At 37.4% G+C, this 18,366-nt stretch overlaps 2 protein-coding genes across 2 annotated transcripts in view; both read left to right on the forward strand.

The window, feature by feature from the left end:
- LOC121315490 (consortin-like) overlaps positions 1–3,401 on the forward strand; it is a 33,195-nt gene extending 29,794 nt beyond the window's left edge. Inside the window, exons 10-11 of the mRNA XM_041249618.1 lie at positions 801–939; positions 1,641–3,401. Coding sequence (XP_041105552.1) covers positions 801–939; positions 1,641–1,849 — 348 coding nt within the window. The 3' untranslated portion in view covers positions 1,850–3,401. The remainder of the gene's footprint in view (positions 1–800; positions 940–1,640) is intronic.
- A 6,175-nt stretch (positions 3,402–9,576) lies between these two features.
- On the forward strand, positions 9,577–17,115 carry LOC121315492 (saccharopine dehydrogenase-like oxidoreductase). The gene is made up of 12 exons (XM_041249619.1): positions 9,577–9,872; positions 10,676–10,788; positions 11,485–11,565; positions 11,987–12,116; positions 12,658–12,707; positions 12,912–13,042; positions 13,377–13,494; positions 14,137–14,256; positions 14,406–14,462; positions 15,643–15,754; positions 16,286–16,367; positions 16,747–17,115. The coding sequence occupies exons 1-12, from the start codon at positions 9,680–9,682 to the stop codon at positions 16,850–16,852; spliced, it is 1,293 nt and encodes a 430-aa protein (XP_041105553.1). The 5' UTR covers positions 9,577–9,679; the 3' UTR covers positions 16,853–17,115.
- The last annotated feature ends 1,251 nt before the right edge of the window (positions 17,116–18,366 follow it).

The raw sequence follows: 18,366 nt of genomic DNA on the forward strand, positions 1-18,366 counted from the left end.
GGAAATTCTTACTGAATCTTTTCTACACAATCCAATCCAATTGAAATAAATCTTGCATTACCTTGCCAGACCCGCGTACTATATCCCTCAATTCATATATATTACTATATATAATCTGTACATACTGTTTTGTATAATAGAATAGATCACAAATATGAGTATAGGACAGGTTCTGATTTTCTTCTGAGATGTTGTGGAGAATTTATTTTCTTCTAACTTAAGTTATACATACTCAGTAAGTCAAGTTAACACTGTATATCATGGCACACAGCAGTTTTGTAGTTCTCAATCACAATTTGGCAATGTTTTGCAGTCCTATTTTACACCCTGTGTTCACTTACTGTATATAAGAAAAGTAGACAACAGTTTAAAATACAGCACAGATGAATGTTGTATATTAGTATTTTTGTATCTAAGTACACATCAATGCAGAGTTTCCAGGGCAAATTAAGCCCTAGCAAAGCCTGAGTGAGCATCTGCAGTGTGGAAAACAGTGTGGAACACATGACACAGGGATTGTGCAGTGGTTCAGGACCAACTTGTTGTAGCTGTAGTTTATTTCAGAGAGAATTTCACTGTTGTCATCGGAAGCACAAATCCTGGTGATCGTCTTTGATTTTGCCACTGAAAGATGCTTTCACAAATTTAAATGAGTTGCATTTTATCAACAAGTAACGCTGTAAAAAGAAGTGCTATTTTTTGTTCTTATACAGCGGTTTTATTTTCACTCGGCACTCTATATTGAAGCTGGGTGTGTGGACTCCAGTTTTTCGACTCACATATACCTCTCCTGTCCACAGATCACCCCGGCAGAGGGCCTTGTATCCATTCTGAAGAGAAGAGGCTCGCTTAATGGAGCAGAAGTACCTTCAGTGAGGGTGAAACGAGGGGCGAAACGGAGAGTTCGATTCAAGGAGACAGACGACATGCTCGACCAGGGTAAGGGAGAATCCCCTTTCCTCTTGAATCTAGTTTTACTTTCCTGTACTGTGTTTTACATACATTTTAACCTGCTAGTCTTTTAACATTGCACCTGTATACAAGTTCATGAAATATATATGCCCACTTTCTTAGTTATTTTCTGTTGATGAATATACCCCTCTGGGATTAGCCACAGCTGTGTTTTACAATACCAGATAATCTACCTGGATTGCATCAGCTAATTATATTTAACCACAGATAGGTGGTTAATGCAGTCTAGGGTGATTTCCTTATGGCTGCACAATGCAATAAAATAATCCAGCTTTTGTCAATCCTGGCAGAGTATAGGTGATCAAACTCTTTAATGGTAAAAGGGTTTTTTAGATAAGTAATGGAAATGGTATTCCGTATTGTGTTTTTTTTTTTTTTTTTTTGTGTGTGTGATTTGAAAGTAACATGTTTTCTGATTCTGTTTAAACACTCTTTACGTTATGTATTTTATTCAGACCCTGGAGTAAAAAAAACAAAAAAAAAATGATCCCTCAGCATCCCAGTCCTAACCACAACACCACAATTGAACTACTGTAGTAGCAACCTGTCGAAGTCATACATGTAATTAGTATGAAGAATGACCTGTTTCAGGGCACCACCCATGGAAGGCATTACTCATACCGTTCTCAGACCCAGTTCTCAGATTCATGTTGTTTTTGCCCCTGCAGACGAAGTGGGAATGGACTCCTGCCTCCTGCTGGTTCTGCTGTGCGTTGTGACGGTTTTCATCAGTGTGGGCGGCACTGCTTTGTACTGCACCTTTGGGGATGTGGAGTCCAGCGTTTGCACAGACTTTTCAAGCAACATGGACTTCTACTTCACCCAGATGCAGCAGAGGGTCCAGGACCTCAAACGCTGGCTCTCCCCTGGCTCATAACAGAATGCGTCTGCATGCTCTCTCTTGTTCTTACTCATTCTTTTTCTCATCTCCCTTCCTATTAAATCACAGAACAGTGGTTGCATAGAAGGACCCAACATAAAGCATTACTTCAGCGCATTTAAACCTCAACCTGGCTGAAATACAGCAGATGGGTCCTGTAAATTTGAGCATCAAGCATTAGCTTTGTGGTGAAATACATGACGCCAGTAGTAAGAGGTGTGCTGGACTTGAAAGACGATTCTTCAACACTCTCCTTTTCACAATAGCTGCAAAACAGAAGCTGTTGTCCTGTTGCTCTATTTCCTGATTAGCTGCCTACATGCAACAGGACATGCTGAAGCGTGCCCGATGATTAAGCAGCCTGTCCAAGAAGGTTACATCATACTGCCATGGGTGAAAGTTTGGTTTTAATGTATTGAAGAAATAAACATATATATACATGTTTAGTTTTAAACATAAGTCTTTATAAGTCTCATTACTGTTAAAAAAAGAAAACAAAAAAGTTTGAGTTGTTTTTTTTTTTTTTTTTTTTTTTAAATATTTATCTTTTCAGGTTTTGTGTCCTACCTCTGATTTTAACTGATTAACAGTTTCTAGGCAGCAGTGATTTGTAAGTTCTCAATTTTAAAAATGTAACTGAGATGGGATAGGTAAGCAATATATTAAACATTGGGCATTGAAACTTGTTTGGCGGTGTGGGGGCCCGGTAGCTAGACAGGCTGTTCGATTGTTCTAAATGCACAGTTTGTAGTATAGGATTTTGCTCTAGTATTCCAAGTACTGTAGTTACCTCCCTGGTTGGTGATCTGGCTTCGTTTTATTTCCAGTTTCTTTTTTATTCTTTTTATAGTATTGATGTTTCTTTAGGTTATGCACTAACCTTGTTTTTTTTTTTTTTTTTTTTTTTTTTTCCGGGCGCACAACTTAAAAACTAAATTTAAAGAACCAAAAAGGCCTTTCACTGCATATGCTGTTTCAGTGAACAGAAACTATAATCAAAATAAAAAAAAAGCAAAACAGTCACCATTTAAAATGAAGCAAAATAACAGAATATGAAGCTTTATAGATTTTTTTTAATGTCTCTGGCTGGATCAGTTGACTCAGTTCTTCAAATTGTGTGGTTTTAACTATTTATTAAGTATAAAGAGCTGTATGGAAAAGATTTAAAAAAAATAATCAAAAATGATACTTTTTCAATCAAAATTGTATTGAGATGCATGTGTTCCTGTATTGTACTGTTTGGAATTGATGTGTAGTTTGTGTACTTTTTGGGTTCTCACCTGTTGTGTTAAATGTTCCACAAAAAAAAAAAAAAAAAATCGATGATTTTTATCTCCGTTATTTAGTCCCTACCACTAAAATATGTTAACATGAATACTGTGTTAGATGTCAACAGCATACCTGTGATTTTATTTTGGCAATGTTTAATTAGCTCAACTGTGTATCATGTACCCATAGCTCGTGCATCACCACGTTTTAATAGCTGTCCACATTTTTTTTTAATGTGTTGTAATTGCTCAACAATGGAACATAAATGAAATGATTTGGATGGGAACTTGTAGTGTTATCTTTTGTTTATGTGTGTGTGCGTGTTATATATGCCTCTATATAAGATGCTGTCAGCAAAGTTAAAGCACTTATAGCTAAGTAATAAGGCTATACCTATTGTGACCACTACACTGTAGATCTCACAAGTTCAGGTTTTGAAAGAAGCACATGTTATAGCAGAAATGTAGTGTGCTTCAGGCAAGATTTGTGTAATTAAATCATTAGCTAAAATAACTTTCAATGTTTGGAGTGTTCTCTCTTTCTGAGGAGACAAGCCAGGACTATCCCTGACCAAACAGTGTTTCTGGGGAATTAGTCATTGGGCAGCTGCAGCCTAACTGTAGAATGTGTTTGAGTGAGATCAGTGTGGACACAATTTTTTTTTTTTTTTACAGTACTGATACATTGTCTATGCTGTGGTGGGCAGGAAGAGTGTTTCAGAAGCTTTTTGTGTGAAAGGATACCAATTAGGGAAATGGATGCAGATGTATTAACTGCACAGAAGAAATCAGAAATGGAGTTAGCTGAAATAAATCAAACACAGAAATTCCTCTAGTCGATATTCTTGTCTCAGAATTAGGTAAACTATTTGCAAAAGAAGCAGTTTACTGTATTTCATAATAGTTTGGTTTGATTTTAAAATGGGTATTTACCTGGTGCTGTAAATTATGAACTGGAGTTTATATATTAAATATGAATATAATGTTTAGAGTGTACAGTATATATTTAGGTCTGTGGCCTTTATGTAACAATGATTCAAACTATGAACGCATTTGCATGCATCATGGATATTGTATTGTTTTGTTTTTCAAAATTCTGTGAAACCCTATTGCCAGTAAAGCTGCAGGCTTTCCAATTGCTTTACTTCATTTGCCTCTGTGGTAAGGTTGTACCCAATCTACGATACATGATTTTTATATATATCTATATCTATATCTATATATATCATACCTACTCCAGCAATTGCTGCAAGTGCTCCTTCCTGTGGCTTCATCTTTGCTGAAAACTGCAAATCAGGACACACACACTCTCGAGTTACTGGTTCTCTGGCCAGGTGTAGCACCAATCTTTGAAATACACTGCTCGTTTTCTAGAATATCATCTTAATTATTATTGGTGAGTGCAATGTTCATGATGCATATCTCGGTTCCATGTGTTTTTATTGATATGATCCAGTGGTCCAAAGATTATTGCAATGTATTGTTTCTTTGCATTGATTTTTCTGTATATCATTAACATATATGCAGCGCACAATGGAGTTGCATGGATTGTACTGCAAATGTGCACTCTTTTACAGCATATGCATTGTGTAGATTGATGGATTCCAATTACATTTTAAATGATATAGAATATTATTTCAGTGCTGTCGAATTTAAAAAGGAATACAATGGAATCGTGTAAATAAACTTTCTAATGAGGAGGAAAATAAGGTGGTGTAATTCTATTTGCACTACAACGAAAGAATATGTTTTTTCAGATCATCTAGATCCTGGTTTATGTTTTCTATACTGGTCTATGGGTTCGTTTTTCGGTCTAACGGTCTACTTGTTCAGCTAAACTTAACTGGATCGTCCGATTAGTACTCTGCAAATGTGACTCATTTTGTTCTGTCATTCAATCCTGAAGTTAGTTCGCCTGTAGAAGACGAAACCACTAGTATACTACAATTCACCCTAACACTTTCCATCATTCCACAAAAACAACAAACCTGTCAAGTCTCTATCTTTGGGAATTCTAAGAACTTTTTCCCCCCCACAGTGTTTAGCTTTCTTATTGTATTGGTGGATTTGAAAATCTCACTTCTATTTTTTTTTTTTCACTCTCACTGTTATGTTCTCACACTGTCTTCCCTCCAGCTAGGTGAAGCTGAATGGTATACAATACAGGGTATAAAGTGAGCGCTGTCTTTGTGGAAAAGACACTGAGCTTGAATGCTTGCTGGATAGCTAAGGTTAGCCCCAGTGCATTCTGTTAAGTGTAGTCCTGCTGTGAAAGGTACCAGAATGCATTGTGACATGAGTTGAAAGGCCTGAACTGTCCCAAACTCTCCTTGTCTTCATGGAGTCATATGGCAACATCCAGCACAGCCATGTTCAATATGTACCTCCTGCTTCATTTGAATGAATGCTTTACTGGAAAGCTCATCCTATTGGGCAAAAGGAAGAGAATGGATTGATGTATTGGTAGATCCCATTGTCTACTACTAGCATTTAATTATTATGCTAGCTAGTATATAATATCTTGTTCAAACTGTTGTGTGCTTTCAGAAATCTGGCCTGTCTTCCACTTCTGGTCACTTTTGTAGGCCTGCAACGTGCACTTTTGAAACAAATGTCGTATTGTCTTGCATTGCAGGAATTGTGTTATGCTTGCTCTTCCTGGGCCTTTTGAGCTCAGCTGTGTCTTCTGGGTCAAGCGTGTTACTGGCTGCAAAACAAGACAGTCATTGGGGGGGAATCAGCTGATTGGTTACTGACAGGAAAGCAGGCCATAAAGGGGTGGGTGCAGTGTTTTATCTCCTGGTGAAATGACCATGAAAGTGCAAGGCTATCAGAAAACAAGACCTGAAAACAGAGATTATTTTAATCTAGTGTACAACCAGATAGTGCAGCTTCAAGATCTGCACATGCTGTATGTTAAACAAACAAGACCTGTATAGTAAGCAACAGCCTGCAGCGACAGTCAGAGGCGGGTTATATTACAATGAGGAGATGTATGTTTGTATGGAATCTTTCTGTCTGTCCGACAGCCTGTCACACTTTTAATTTCCAGAGAACCGGTTATCTGTTTGTGATGAAGCCTCTAAAAGACATTTTTTGATAATATCAGATAAACTAGTGTTCCAGTGATGTTAATGTACAGAACACTATAGTGACCTCTAAATGAAGTGTTTTTTCTTTATATGAAACTTGCTAAGAAGTTGTCACAGAGCTCATCAAACCCCTTGAGCCCGGCACATTGTAGAGAATACATCAAATAAATACTGGTGTTCAGGTAGGCTCCTTATCTAATCTCTTGTTGCAAATACCCACTGACTGTGATTACAGCACAGAGTGGAAAGTGGCAGATATGGAGGCAAGTCCATATTATATTAGAGACATTAAAATGCCCATGGTGAGCCCAGATTAGTGTATTTATGTGAGCAGACTGGTATGGATAAGTACAGGACTTTCCATAACTGTCCTGCATTCCACAAGATTTGTTTTGAGAGTGATAAATTCCAACAATAAACAAACTTCTCTTGTCATTGTGACGCGTGCCAGCTAAGACAGGGCCCATTTCAAAAGAGTTTGTAGGTTAGTTCAGGAGAGCCCGTGTCTTATTTCGAAGGAAAGGGCAGACCTGCCTTTAGTGTAAACAACCAGTAGACTGGAGAAGCATGGTATGTCTGCAGTGTAGGGAGCTTACTGATGGAGCTGCAGTACATTACAGTACATCACATACCTGTGATGCACGATACTGGATGCCTGCGACCAGCCTTGCTTTTTGAGGGAGAAGAGGAGAACAGAAAAAGATGGGGTCCCTCTTGACCTGAAGAGAAGAGCTTGCTTGATGCTAAATAGTTTTTATCTTATAGTTGCATACTGCATTTTCTATAATTAAGAAACAAACCTATGCTTTCTGGTCACTAGCACCAGTTTTTCTCTAAATGATGAATTATAGCAGCAACACCTCAAGTATTGATAAACGAGGCCAGAGCTAGGGGCTTTTTCTAACTAACCATTTTCAATGAATAACAAACTATCCCAGTAACGACCATCTTGCAGGGTGTGTATCGAAAGAAAATACTCCACCTTAAGCCCAAACTGTGTGACTGCATCAATTTCATTTGGGATAGATATGATGTTAGCCCAGCAGAAAGTCTGAAAAGTGAAGAGAGAGAGAGAGAGAAAGGACAAAAAAGACACAGGGAAAGAGTATGAGCCATGCAATTCTCCTGTCATTCCTGAATGGAAGAGCTTTATCAAGAATCCCCAAAATAAATCAAATCTTCTCCTCTACATAGGAGAAGCATGGTTAGTTCAGCATATGAAACTGTCTCAAGGATTTAAATCAATACTTTGAGGCATTTTCAACGATCCTGGATAAGCTGTTCAGCTTGCTTCAGAAGAGGTCATGCAAGTGCCAGAACTTTTGTGTGAGAAGCATGAAGAAGCAAACACAAGGATATTCTCTTACCTTACATACTGTGTCCAAAACCTAGACTACAGGAGAGCTATAGTTCAAGCTACTGACACTGATGTCATCTGTATGTGCATCTACTGCAGCACATTCTAGGCCTGCAGCAATTATGGATACAGAAGGTGGACTTGTTTATACCATGTCATGACATTGCAGCAGTTCTTGCCAGAAAAAGCATCATGGATGCCTCCATATTTCCTCCATTCTCCTCAGTGCCTACTGTACATTTTAAGTGGTTGTGATACCATAAGTTATCCCTACAGAAGGGGGAAGAAGCAAGCTCTGACAATTGCTCTTAAAGATGCTGTGAATCTCATCCCACTTACTAGTTATTGTGAACCCGTTGAAAGTCTGCATGTGACTGGAGAAATTATTGCAGCTGCAAGACATTTTTTTGTAGCACTGTGTGACAGGTGTGGCTTTGATGGTATTCTAGATGCTCTCCGTCCTCACCTCTTTGCAACCACAAAAGGAGACCAGAGGAACCTGCCCCCAACACAGGATACTTTCCACCTCCATCTTCTTTGCAGTCTTCACCAGGCGGTTGTGAGCAAAATGCTCACAATCCAGATTCAGCTTATCCTGATGCTGCTTCTTTTGGTAGATTTATTGTGCGTGACATGTTGGTACCCCCTTATGATGCTTAAGGACTCAAAGCCGAAGGAAGTCATGAAAAAGTATTGCAAATGCAAAACAAGCAGATGCCTGAAAGACTGCATATGTGCAAAAGCAAAAGTGAAATGTACCATTGCATGCTTGTGTGCTGCAGATCCTAACAGGTGTTGTTGAACTAAAATTTCCACAAGAGAGGAATGTGTTTGTAGGACTTTGAGTACATGCCTTGGTAGCCACTGCCCAACATCAAATAATGTAGCTTAAAGAAAAACATGTAAATAGTTTACAATTGTTATTTTTCCTATTCACTGTTAAACAAAAATGTTTATTGTTTATTACCTAGCCTGTACCAGTAGGTTGACTGCCTTAATTTATGTCCATTATGGGCAAATTTTAGGAAAGTCTAGTTTGACAAACCAGGTGTTGGCCAATAAGTGGCAGCACTGGGTTTCCCTACTGACGATATAACAGGTTCGATAAGTCTAAGTCGTCCACAAGAGCCTGGTTTCCACTATTATATTTTAATGACATATATGTTTTACCTGTCTATTTAAAATGTTCTGTAAAAGTTTTCTGCTATTATTTAAAATGTTCTGTTATGACCCCACCCATTGCCAAATGCTTTAAACCCACATGAATATGGGTTTGATTGGATGTTGTAACAGCAGGAAATGATTCCTTGGTATTATTGGTGTTTGGACTTTTTTATGTTATTCACTATTAGGATAATTAAAATCAAGTCTTGGAGCTGTATTTAGTAATGAGTGTGTGTGAAAAGGCTAAATGACATGAATCAATGTGTAGGTAGAAATAATTCTTAATAAGAAGAAATATTTTTTAATTTGATGATTTCATTCCTCAAAATGCTATTTCACACTTTTGGATGCTAAAATAGTAGCAATTTAGTGTTTAAAAAAAGTTATTTTAGTGACTATTACGTTCTCAAATTTGGAATTTCAGAAAAAAAGAAAATACAGGAAAATGGCAAAACAAGAGGAGACCCGAGGGGCCTTTACTATAGCAGTTGACGTTATGTTTTTACTGACAGATTCCTTCAAAACCAAGCCTACCTGTTAAGTGAAACACAGTTGAAACAAAAGTAAAGCTAATTAGCTACAAAATAAGGCTCAGAGTATTTTCTTTTTTATTTATTTTTTTCTCAAAGTGGCCAAGAGTTCCAGCCAAGCAGGCCTCTTGATTCTTGAGGGTATAAACTTTAATAAAACACTGGCCTGCAAATTGTAGTGTGTCAACTCATTCACTATTAGGCTATCTGGATTCCCGACTAACAGTATTGTAAGATAGTTATTTCAAAAATAGTCGCTAGGTGTCTCTGGTGTGCATGTTTTTATTTTTAGCAATCGAATGTTCTAGGACGCTGCGCTCATCTGATTTGTACCGTTCTGACGCAAGGCGTCTCTTTGTCTTCTGTGTTGTACTGTCTGGGCTGGAGTGGCATTCAGAAGTGAAGAATTAATCACCATGGCGACAAGCAGCACCAACCGTGTTTATCAACTGGTTATCTTCGGAGCTTCTGGTTTCACTGGGCAGTTTGTGGTTGAAGAGGTGGCGCGGAACTCAGCCGAAGGGCCAGAAGGAACTCTAAAATGGGCCGTAGCAGGGAGAAGCCGCCAGAAGCTCGAACAAGTTTTGGATCAAGCCGCAGGAAACCTCGGTAAGGTAGCGGGCTTTGGGAGTGAAACGCCGAATCGTGCAGAATTCAGTATCATTGTGAAATGCAGCATTGTTTAAGCTTTTGGGCAATTGTAAACACAGCTAGCGTTTTCCTTTTTCTGATTAGTAAGCGAGAAACGTTGAAAATGCTGTTAATATGCAGCCCTACGTTTTAAAGTTATTTGCATTTTCTCCGATCTCTCATAGTGGTGTGTTGTGGATTGGGTTGTGCGAAACCGTACTGCGTACATTGTACAGTCGGTGTAATCATATCATTTTGGTTCAGCACCTAACTGGCCTCTTGCAATATACATACCTCACAGATTATGAACCAACAGAGCTCCTGCAAGTTAATGAAAATTATAAAATCATATTTTGGCGGTAGCAGTACTAGATTGTGTTAAATGTGTGAGTGGGCAAAAGAACTACATCTCTGTGAGCAGCGGCATGATGAAATGTACTAGGGTGAACATTGACATCACTAGGGTCAAAGTGTATCCCAGGTGTGGCAACTACGTACAGCAAATTACTGTTGGAAAATATGTGGGTCAACGTTTAGTGAGCTGACGGGATTTTTTTTTTTTTTTTTTTTTTAGCTGTTAATGTTTTGTATAGTCTTTATATAGTGTACGTTTTGGCTTTAATCAACAATTATTGTGATGCTGTTCTTTGCAAAGTAGCAAACAAGTTGGTGACTCAACCCTCCCTTAAGCCTATAAATCTTAACCCAGTCAGTCTTGCACCCTGTAAAACAAATCTTGGGTATCACCCATTGTCTACATTTGTTTTTTGTTTTGCTTCCAGGTAAGCCAGAGTTAAAGTCAGAAGTAGATATTATAGTTGCTGATGTTGGTGATCCTGACTCATTGGCTTCCATGAGCAAACAGGCAGCTATTGTTCTCAACTGCGTTGGTCCAGTAAGTATATAAGGGTTTCTTTGTAGTGAATATCACTGAACGAATACATCCCCGCTAATGAATAAATGTTTTGCATTTTAAATGGGTGTGTAAAAGCGTTACGTTTTCCATATTGGACATTGTTGAAAGTCTGCTAATCCTAATCTTGTGTGTATGAACCTGTTGCATATGTAAAATAGCTCTGCACTCAATGAATGGCAACGTCATCTCTGATCTAGTCACTTCATGCAAAGTTCAACAGCACAGTAAACAGTAACTGTCATCCAGCTATCGCATTGCAGTCATTTATTTTAGCTGATTATAGAGAGTAGTAAAGTACTGGATTGTGAAAGTACAGTATGCTTGCTGGTGCTACAGGACTTTATAGAAAGGTTACTTTAGGTATGTACTTATTTTGGAGAAATATAAGGGTTATATATCTAGAAATCTATACTCTTCTAAAACAATGATCAACTGTCAATTAAACACTCAATGCTAGATTATTATTATAATTTAGAAATGCTAAAAGAAACGTAATAAACAAATATAATTAGAACGCTTCTTTTCAAATAAGGCCAGTTATGGAATAGAACAACACACTCTTGGTTCCCTTGTGTAGAACAGCAACAGATGAACACACCTGCATGCAACCCGTTTTCCATTTTCAGTGTAGTTCAAAATGGGTAAAACAATATATTTTGTTGTTTTGATTATTAGTACAGGTTTTTTGGCGAGCCTGTGGTTAAGGCCTGTGTTGAAAATGGAGCCCACTGCATTGATATAAGTGGTGAGCCCCAGGTACGTATAAGAACATTTTCCTTTTTCGTTTTGTAGCGAGTGCCAACTGCTTTATCACTGTTCATCTTTCAGGCTCCATTGTGAACAAAAGTTTTAAATTCCGAAACCATTCAAGCTACAGTGACGTCATCAGACTAGTGTTTCATGAAAGCACACGTGAACATCAATATAGTGTTTGTGAAAGATCTACAGTATACTCTTCACTGAGCATGGATAGCACTGCAGTGACAACTATAGTCAGTTCATTTTCTACAATACCTTGCCTGCTCTGGAGTGACCACAGTACTGTGGTTTGATTACAATGGTTTTGTTTTCAATAATGAACATTTCATGTTGTAAAAGCAAAGCACATACACACTGTCATTAGAAACAACCCTCTTGTATACACTTGAATATATAGTATTGCACGGTTTCTGTTCAGTTTCTAGAGGGAATGCAGCTGAACTACAACAGCCAGGCTGCCAAAAATGGGGTGTATGTGATAGGAAGTTGTGGCTTTGACTCCATTCCAGCAGATATGGGTGTGCTTTACACCAAAGACCAATTCAAAGGTAATGTGTTTTTCTCTTAAAAAAAAAAAAAAACAATGTACCTTAGCAAAACACATCTATATTAATGTGTTAATATAGTTACTCTGTTCCATCATTTTACTTTCTGTGCACTCCATTTCAATATCTGGAGAAGTTTAGTATCTTAAATAACAAAATGGATAGTCAGCAGTCATCATGAATAAAGAAAATTAAGTGGAGCACATATTTGCAAAGGAGCTGAACTAATCCTTTCAACTGCCTGCTTGTATTAATGTGTGTGTTGTTTTGTAATTCCTATTCTGACTTAAGCTGTAAATACAAGTTTAGAATTAAAATAAAAAAAAACATTAAAATGTTTTTTTTTTTTTTAATATGCATGGTATTCATAAAATGTACACCTTTTGTGGAAAACTATTTTACCCTTTACTGAAAATAATGCAGGTTGTATTCTTTTGAAACTTTAAAGCTGCAAACTTTCAAATGGGTTTAAACTTTTAATTTCACTTGGAAGCTTGACCCAAAACCTACAAAGCCTGAATTCAGTGTATTGTCTATTTTTCAGGGACACTGACTGCAGTTGAAAGTTTCTTGTCAGTAAATACTGGACCTGAGGTAGGTTAATTTCTTGATACTGTATGTAATTGAAATTCCCCACCATCTGTATAGTCTTAATTTGTGTGTTTCTGTATGCACTAAGTAGGAATTAACCAGCTGCTGCATTTACTTTTTATGTGAGTCTAATATAGCCCTTTTATTTGTGATCCTATAAGTGTGTGTAGTGCATGTGTATTCAGAATTGCATTCTGTTATTGAAAGGGTGGCTCCATTCATGATGGAACCTGGCAGTCGGCTATCTATGGTTTTGCAGACCAAGATAAACTCAGGAGTTTGAGAAAGAAATTAGGTCACAAACCCCTTCCAGTTGTTGGAGCAAAACTGAAACGAAGGTACAGAGTGAGCTTTCTTACAATTAATGTAAAATGCAATTCTATTAAAAGTGCACTTTGCAAGCTGGTAACAAGAAGTCAGTTGCAAATTGATGTTTATTGGCCGACCCAAAACATTTGTGGTGCTGGGAATATTCTGTTGACATTTGTACCCTCCTCTAAATATCGTGGCATCCCAGAATAGAAATATCTGCTCTTCAAATCTGTGCAATTTACTGTCTTACATAGTTTCTGATTTATATATTCATATTCATTATTTGAAACAAAAATGAATCATAACAATTTTTAGTCTGCATAAATAATTATTTGATGTGCCTGATGGCTTTGTTTACAGAGGTGCCGTATTCTACAGTGATGAGGTTAAACAATATGCAGTTCCCTTCATGGGATCTGATCCCTCAGTAGTGAAAAGGACCCAGCGTTATCTGTGTGAAGATCTCAAAGAGTCTCCTGTAAGTAAGCATGCAGGGCTTTACAAACCTTGGATGAAAACATATAGCGCATTAAATGTATAAAATAAATTGTCCTTGTTTTGAATAGCATGTCATGTGAGTAGATTTGGGTTTACGGATTCCCTTAAATGTATATTTAACAGAATGCTATCTTTCCCTTACAATGACAGGAAGCCTCACTGTTTGGTTACAAATGCAGTAATTAACAAGTGCTAAATCAAAGCAGCCCTGGAAACAATAATACTAAAGTTTGGATTACGCTACTGTTGGAATACAGTGGGGACTGTTTTTGTAGCTTGTTATAATTATTATTTGAATATATTAATGCTGGATTAGTCAATTGAAATGCATGGGGATTGAAATGAAATGGGGATTGGGAAATTGTTTGACAATCACCCTGAGAGTAGTTTAGTCATGTCTGAATTGTCTATATTGGAAATTAGCAAAGACACCAAGATTAATTCCCTTTCATTTCACGGTGCTTTAGTGATAGATCTTGTGTAAGGAAGAGTCCTAGGTGGAATGGCATTTGTTCTGTGTATGGTAGGTGCTGCATAAGGGTCAGGAATAAGAGGTTCACAGAGAGTTTAACAATCCAACCAATAGATGAGAGAAAGCTTGGCTTCTGTTTGTGTCCCACAGGTCCAGTACAGTGCTTTTGCAGCTGTTGGTGGAGTTGGCTCTGTTATAAAGTTAATGTTTGCTGGCATGCTGTTTTGGCTTTTTGTCAAGACTAGCTTTGGAAGAAATCTTCTAATTAAGGTAAGTTCCAAACTATATATTTTAAAATATATTCTACTAGCCATTGCATTGCATTGTGTATTGCCTATGAATATCAATTCAATGTATTTTATAATGCATTTACAATTAAGTTAAAGTAAAAAGTAATTTGTTACTTTTCTTTCTTAAAGTATCCTGAATGGTTCTCTTTTGGATATTTCACAAAAGACGGTCCAACTAGAAAGCAGGTACGATTATCCTTTTATACCTTTTAAAGAAAGGAGGACTAAATTTGAATGCTTCAGGGGAATGGTTGAATTTGTTGCTCTTAAGTAATAAAAGTCAATAGTATGATGGTCTTGTAACAAAACATATTCTGGTACTTAGGCAAGAACATTATTTACCTTAGTCATTTTCCTCTTCACTCTGACCCAGTCACCAAATCATTTTTTAAATTAAAAATGTTCATTTTTTTTAACTTTTCTTAATGGCAAATGTTACATGTGTAGTTTACCAGATGGTTTATACTGTAGTTTTGTGACCTGCATATTGTGATGCTTATCCTATACGACACCCTAAATAACATGCCACAAAACACACTCAAATTTTTAAACCAGTTTGCTTCAAATGCACAGTATGTGTGTGTGTACAAAAATGAGTCAGTCAGAAGTACTGTTAACAACTCATATCTTTGGTCCTATATGCAAATCCAGCAATGAAAATTGAATTTGAAATGTTGAAAAACATGTTTAGCAAGTTAGCAAGTTCACCTTCACCTCATCAGTACTGTTTACAGAGGGTTGATACCTTGATAGTTCATTTCTACACCTAGCATTTAAGCCGCTTAGTTGCATGTCTGATACCAAGATGACATGTACATTTATAGAAGCCTTCAAACGTGTCCAAGTAGTGTCACACCCCAAATACCTCATTTAAAAACGTGTTTGAGAGAGCTGAAGTTTGTTTCTGAACTGGTACTTCAGACTAACACGAGAGGTACAGAGTTCACCTGTGGAAAATGCATCTAGGTATTTGGATGCAACTAGTATTTCTTTGTAATAGCAAAGCTTAAACATTTTAACACTGAATAATCTGGCCATTAAACAGAAGTGTTTTAGATTATGCTTTGAACAAGCTGCGTAACTGTAGCGCATTAAGTTATACATCTTAAATACTGAGCTAGTCTTTATTATTGTATTGTCTCTGCAGGGTATTGATTTCAAATCAAATTTTCATAGGGCGGCAAATAATGGTTAATAGCATAGGAACAGAAATGGTCTGAACAGTATAAATGCATCTGCAATATTTTATAGACTGGCCTGATTAGTCATGTACACATCGATAAATGGCTTAGATGTATAACATTTTACAAATATTTCATGTAAAGAGAAGCAGACATTGTCAATTGTGTATGGTTCTAATTTGCAGATGGAAGGCTGTTCATTCAGTATGACCTTTTTTGGTCAGGGATACAGCCAGGACCAAGACCCACAGCAAGACAAACCCAACCTGAAGATATGCACACAAGTCAAAGGACCAGGTACTCATTTATTTTTTCTTTGATGCTCCGTCATGCTCATGTCTCTGGATATTATGGGATGTCATGATGGCGGCACTTTTCTTAATACTGAATTATTTGATCCAGGGGGTTGCTGGGAGACATTTACCACAAATCCCCTGTCATTATTAATACATAATTAAAAGCCATTGTAAGTATATTATTATACATTTTAGATTGTTTCAGTATAAACATGAAATGCTGTACATAATGAAAAAAAACATCAAATTGTTATTCTATTACAATTAAATGTGTTCTCTACCAAAGATTGCTGCAATTTCTGTTGACTGACTAATCAGGCATAAAAAGCTAAGTAAAGGATCGAGTCGAAATGCTTATGACATGGTTTTACCCCTTGAACCTTTCTTAAACCCCCCAGTTTGAGAACCTCTTATCCATTTACTGTGGAAACCACTACCGGGTATACCCAAGTTTACTGTAGAAATGTAACTCCGGTAAAGGTACTGACACAAAAGACAATTACAAATAACTGTTACTTGTTTACCGTTGCAGAGGCAGGGTATGTTGCTACGCCAATTGTTATGGTACAGGCAGCCATAACACTACTGAATGATCCCAAGTCTCTACCCAAAGAGTAAGTGGTTTTACTTGTATTAAACTGAAACAAGGAGCTACAGTCTGACCTGCAATAAATGTCAGTTAATGAACATAGGGTTCAGTTCAGTAAATATTAACACTGTGTACATCAGATACAAATCTATATAAACTTGTACTGCCTTGGCTTTGCCAAGTTGGCGATCTTGGATTGGCCCTGGCATCAGGGAATGCTTCACCTCTCCATGCTACAGCAACCCCAGCTGGTCAAGCGCCCCATGTAGCCAATGGTGTAGCTTCAAAGATGACTAAGTGTTATAGAGACCTGTCTTACATGGTGTTGTCGAAGCCAAGCATGAACTGCATCCAAAGCTAGGTGTTCTGACATCGTGTAATGTTGTTTCTGTTAAATTCCACAGGGGGGGAGTGTATACTCCTGGGGCCGCCTTTTACAAGACCAGTCTGATTGAACGACTGAACAAGCATGGCGTTGTGTTTTCTGTCATCAACAAGCCTGAGGCGTGAGAATATGTGCAGAAATAGCCTTCCTTGTTTCATAATGTCACAAGATGAAATGCAATTAATAATGGAGAAAAAAAAGTACTTCTGTAAAATGCCTTGTATGCCTAGTCTGCTCACAAGATAATGTTCATGTTTGCTTGTGCTTAGTGCACTTGTGATGCCTGAGAAGCAAGCCAGGGTTATTGCTGTTTGTGTAACATTGCACTTCTGAATAGGAGCCTCTTCTAATGGAATACTATTGCTATCAAATAAATACAATAAAATAAGCAATTGTGTTTTTGTGTTCTGTTATTAACACAGCATCCACTTTTATAAACACACATCAGGCTTATTAAACACCTTGAATTGGTTTCAAAATTATTACAGAATGTAGTAAAACTACTGGGTTCTGGTATTTAAGAGCTTATTTCAATGTAACAGTTTTTATTTACTAAATGTTTTGGGGTAGACCTGTTTCTGCAGTTCAGACTTCAGCTATGTGATTGTACTGACAGCCCCTCCCCTACAAATGTTAAGATATTACATTCTGCAAATAAGATGTTCTTCCCACCAATCATATCATTATTAAACCTTCAAACACTAGCATATGAACAAATTAGGCCTTTCAGTAAGTGCCTCCATGCCAATGAGTTTAATATGAATCTTATTCCTGCCTTTGCTCATTCCATTTCTGTTGGTTCAGTAAAAATGTGTTTTTTTTTATTTTAATTTCTGGGTGTGAGCTAACAATTGAACAGTCAAGCAAGTTGTTCCACTATTAATTAAAAGCAGAGGACTCCTTAAATGGCCTCCTACACACTTTCCCAGAATCCAAATCTGGGTGTCTGGCAGGCTGCTTGTCATGTACTGAGTTGCACAACAAGACTGTCCATGGGTTTTTGTTTTATCACTGTCACAGTTTGGAACAAGTGTAAATACACAGGTAGAAATCACCATATTCCAGACCTCTCACGTTTTCTCTTCACAATGGCTGCCACATCCTGCTTTAGTGTGCTGATGCAGAGCTCAAGCTGCTCTCCAAAACCCTTCAACATCTTTGTCTGCTCTTCTGTAAACAGTTGCAACCCATGCAAGTCATCTTCCTCCTGTTTAATTACAGACACAGGGCTAAAGCTGGCACTGTTGTACAGCAGCGATCAGCATAATGTGTGTTAGAAACATTCTGCATTAAGGTGATTTGAAGTTTGCTCAATCACGTAACACCAACTTGTGTACTATGCAATGAGTATTTAAATAAGTTCTAATTACATACACTACACTGCCAATCTGTACATCATCTTCATGTACTGTACTAATTCCACTTGTGTTGACCTGGGTAATTGTTTCGGATGATGGCAAACTCCACTAACTCCTTGACAGCTGCTATTTTCTTAGCTGTTCTTGCATGATCTCAAAATTAACTAACATGCAACATGGCAATCAAATGTATATAGACTGGTTCAAATTAAAATAAATTACGTTCATTAAGATAAGAAATTATGATAATGCAAAGATTTGAATGTTTAAGTTATTGCAAC

This window comes from Polyodon spathula, chromosome 5 (assembly GCF_017654505.1).
Source record: "Polyodon spathula isolate WHYD16114869_AA chromosome 5, ASM1765450v1, whole genome shotgun sequence".
In the NCBI taxonomy this organism is placed as follows: Eukaryota; Metazoa; Chordata; class Actinopteri; order Acipenseriformes; family Polyodontidae; genus Polyodon; species Polyodon spathula.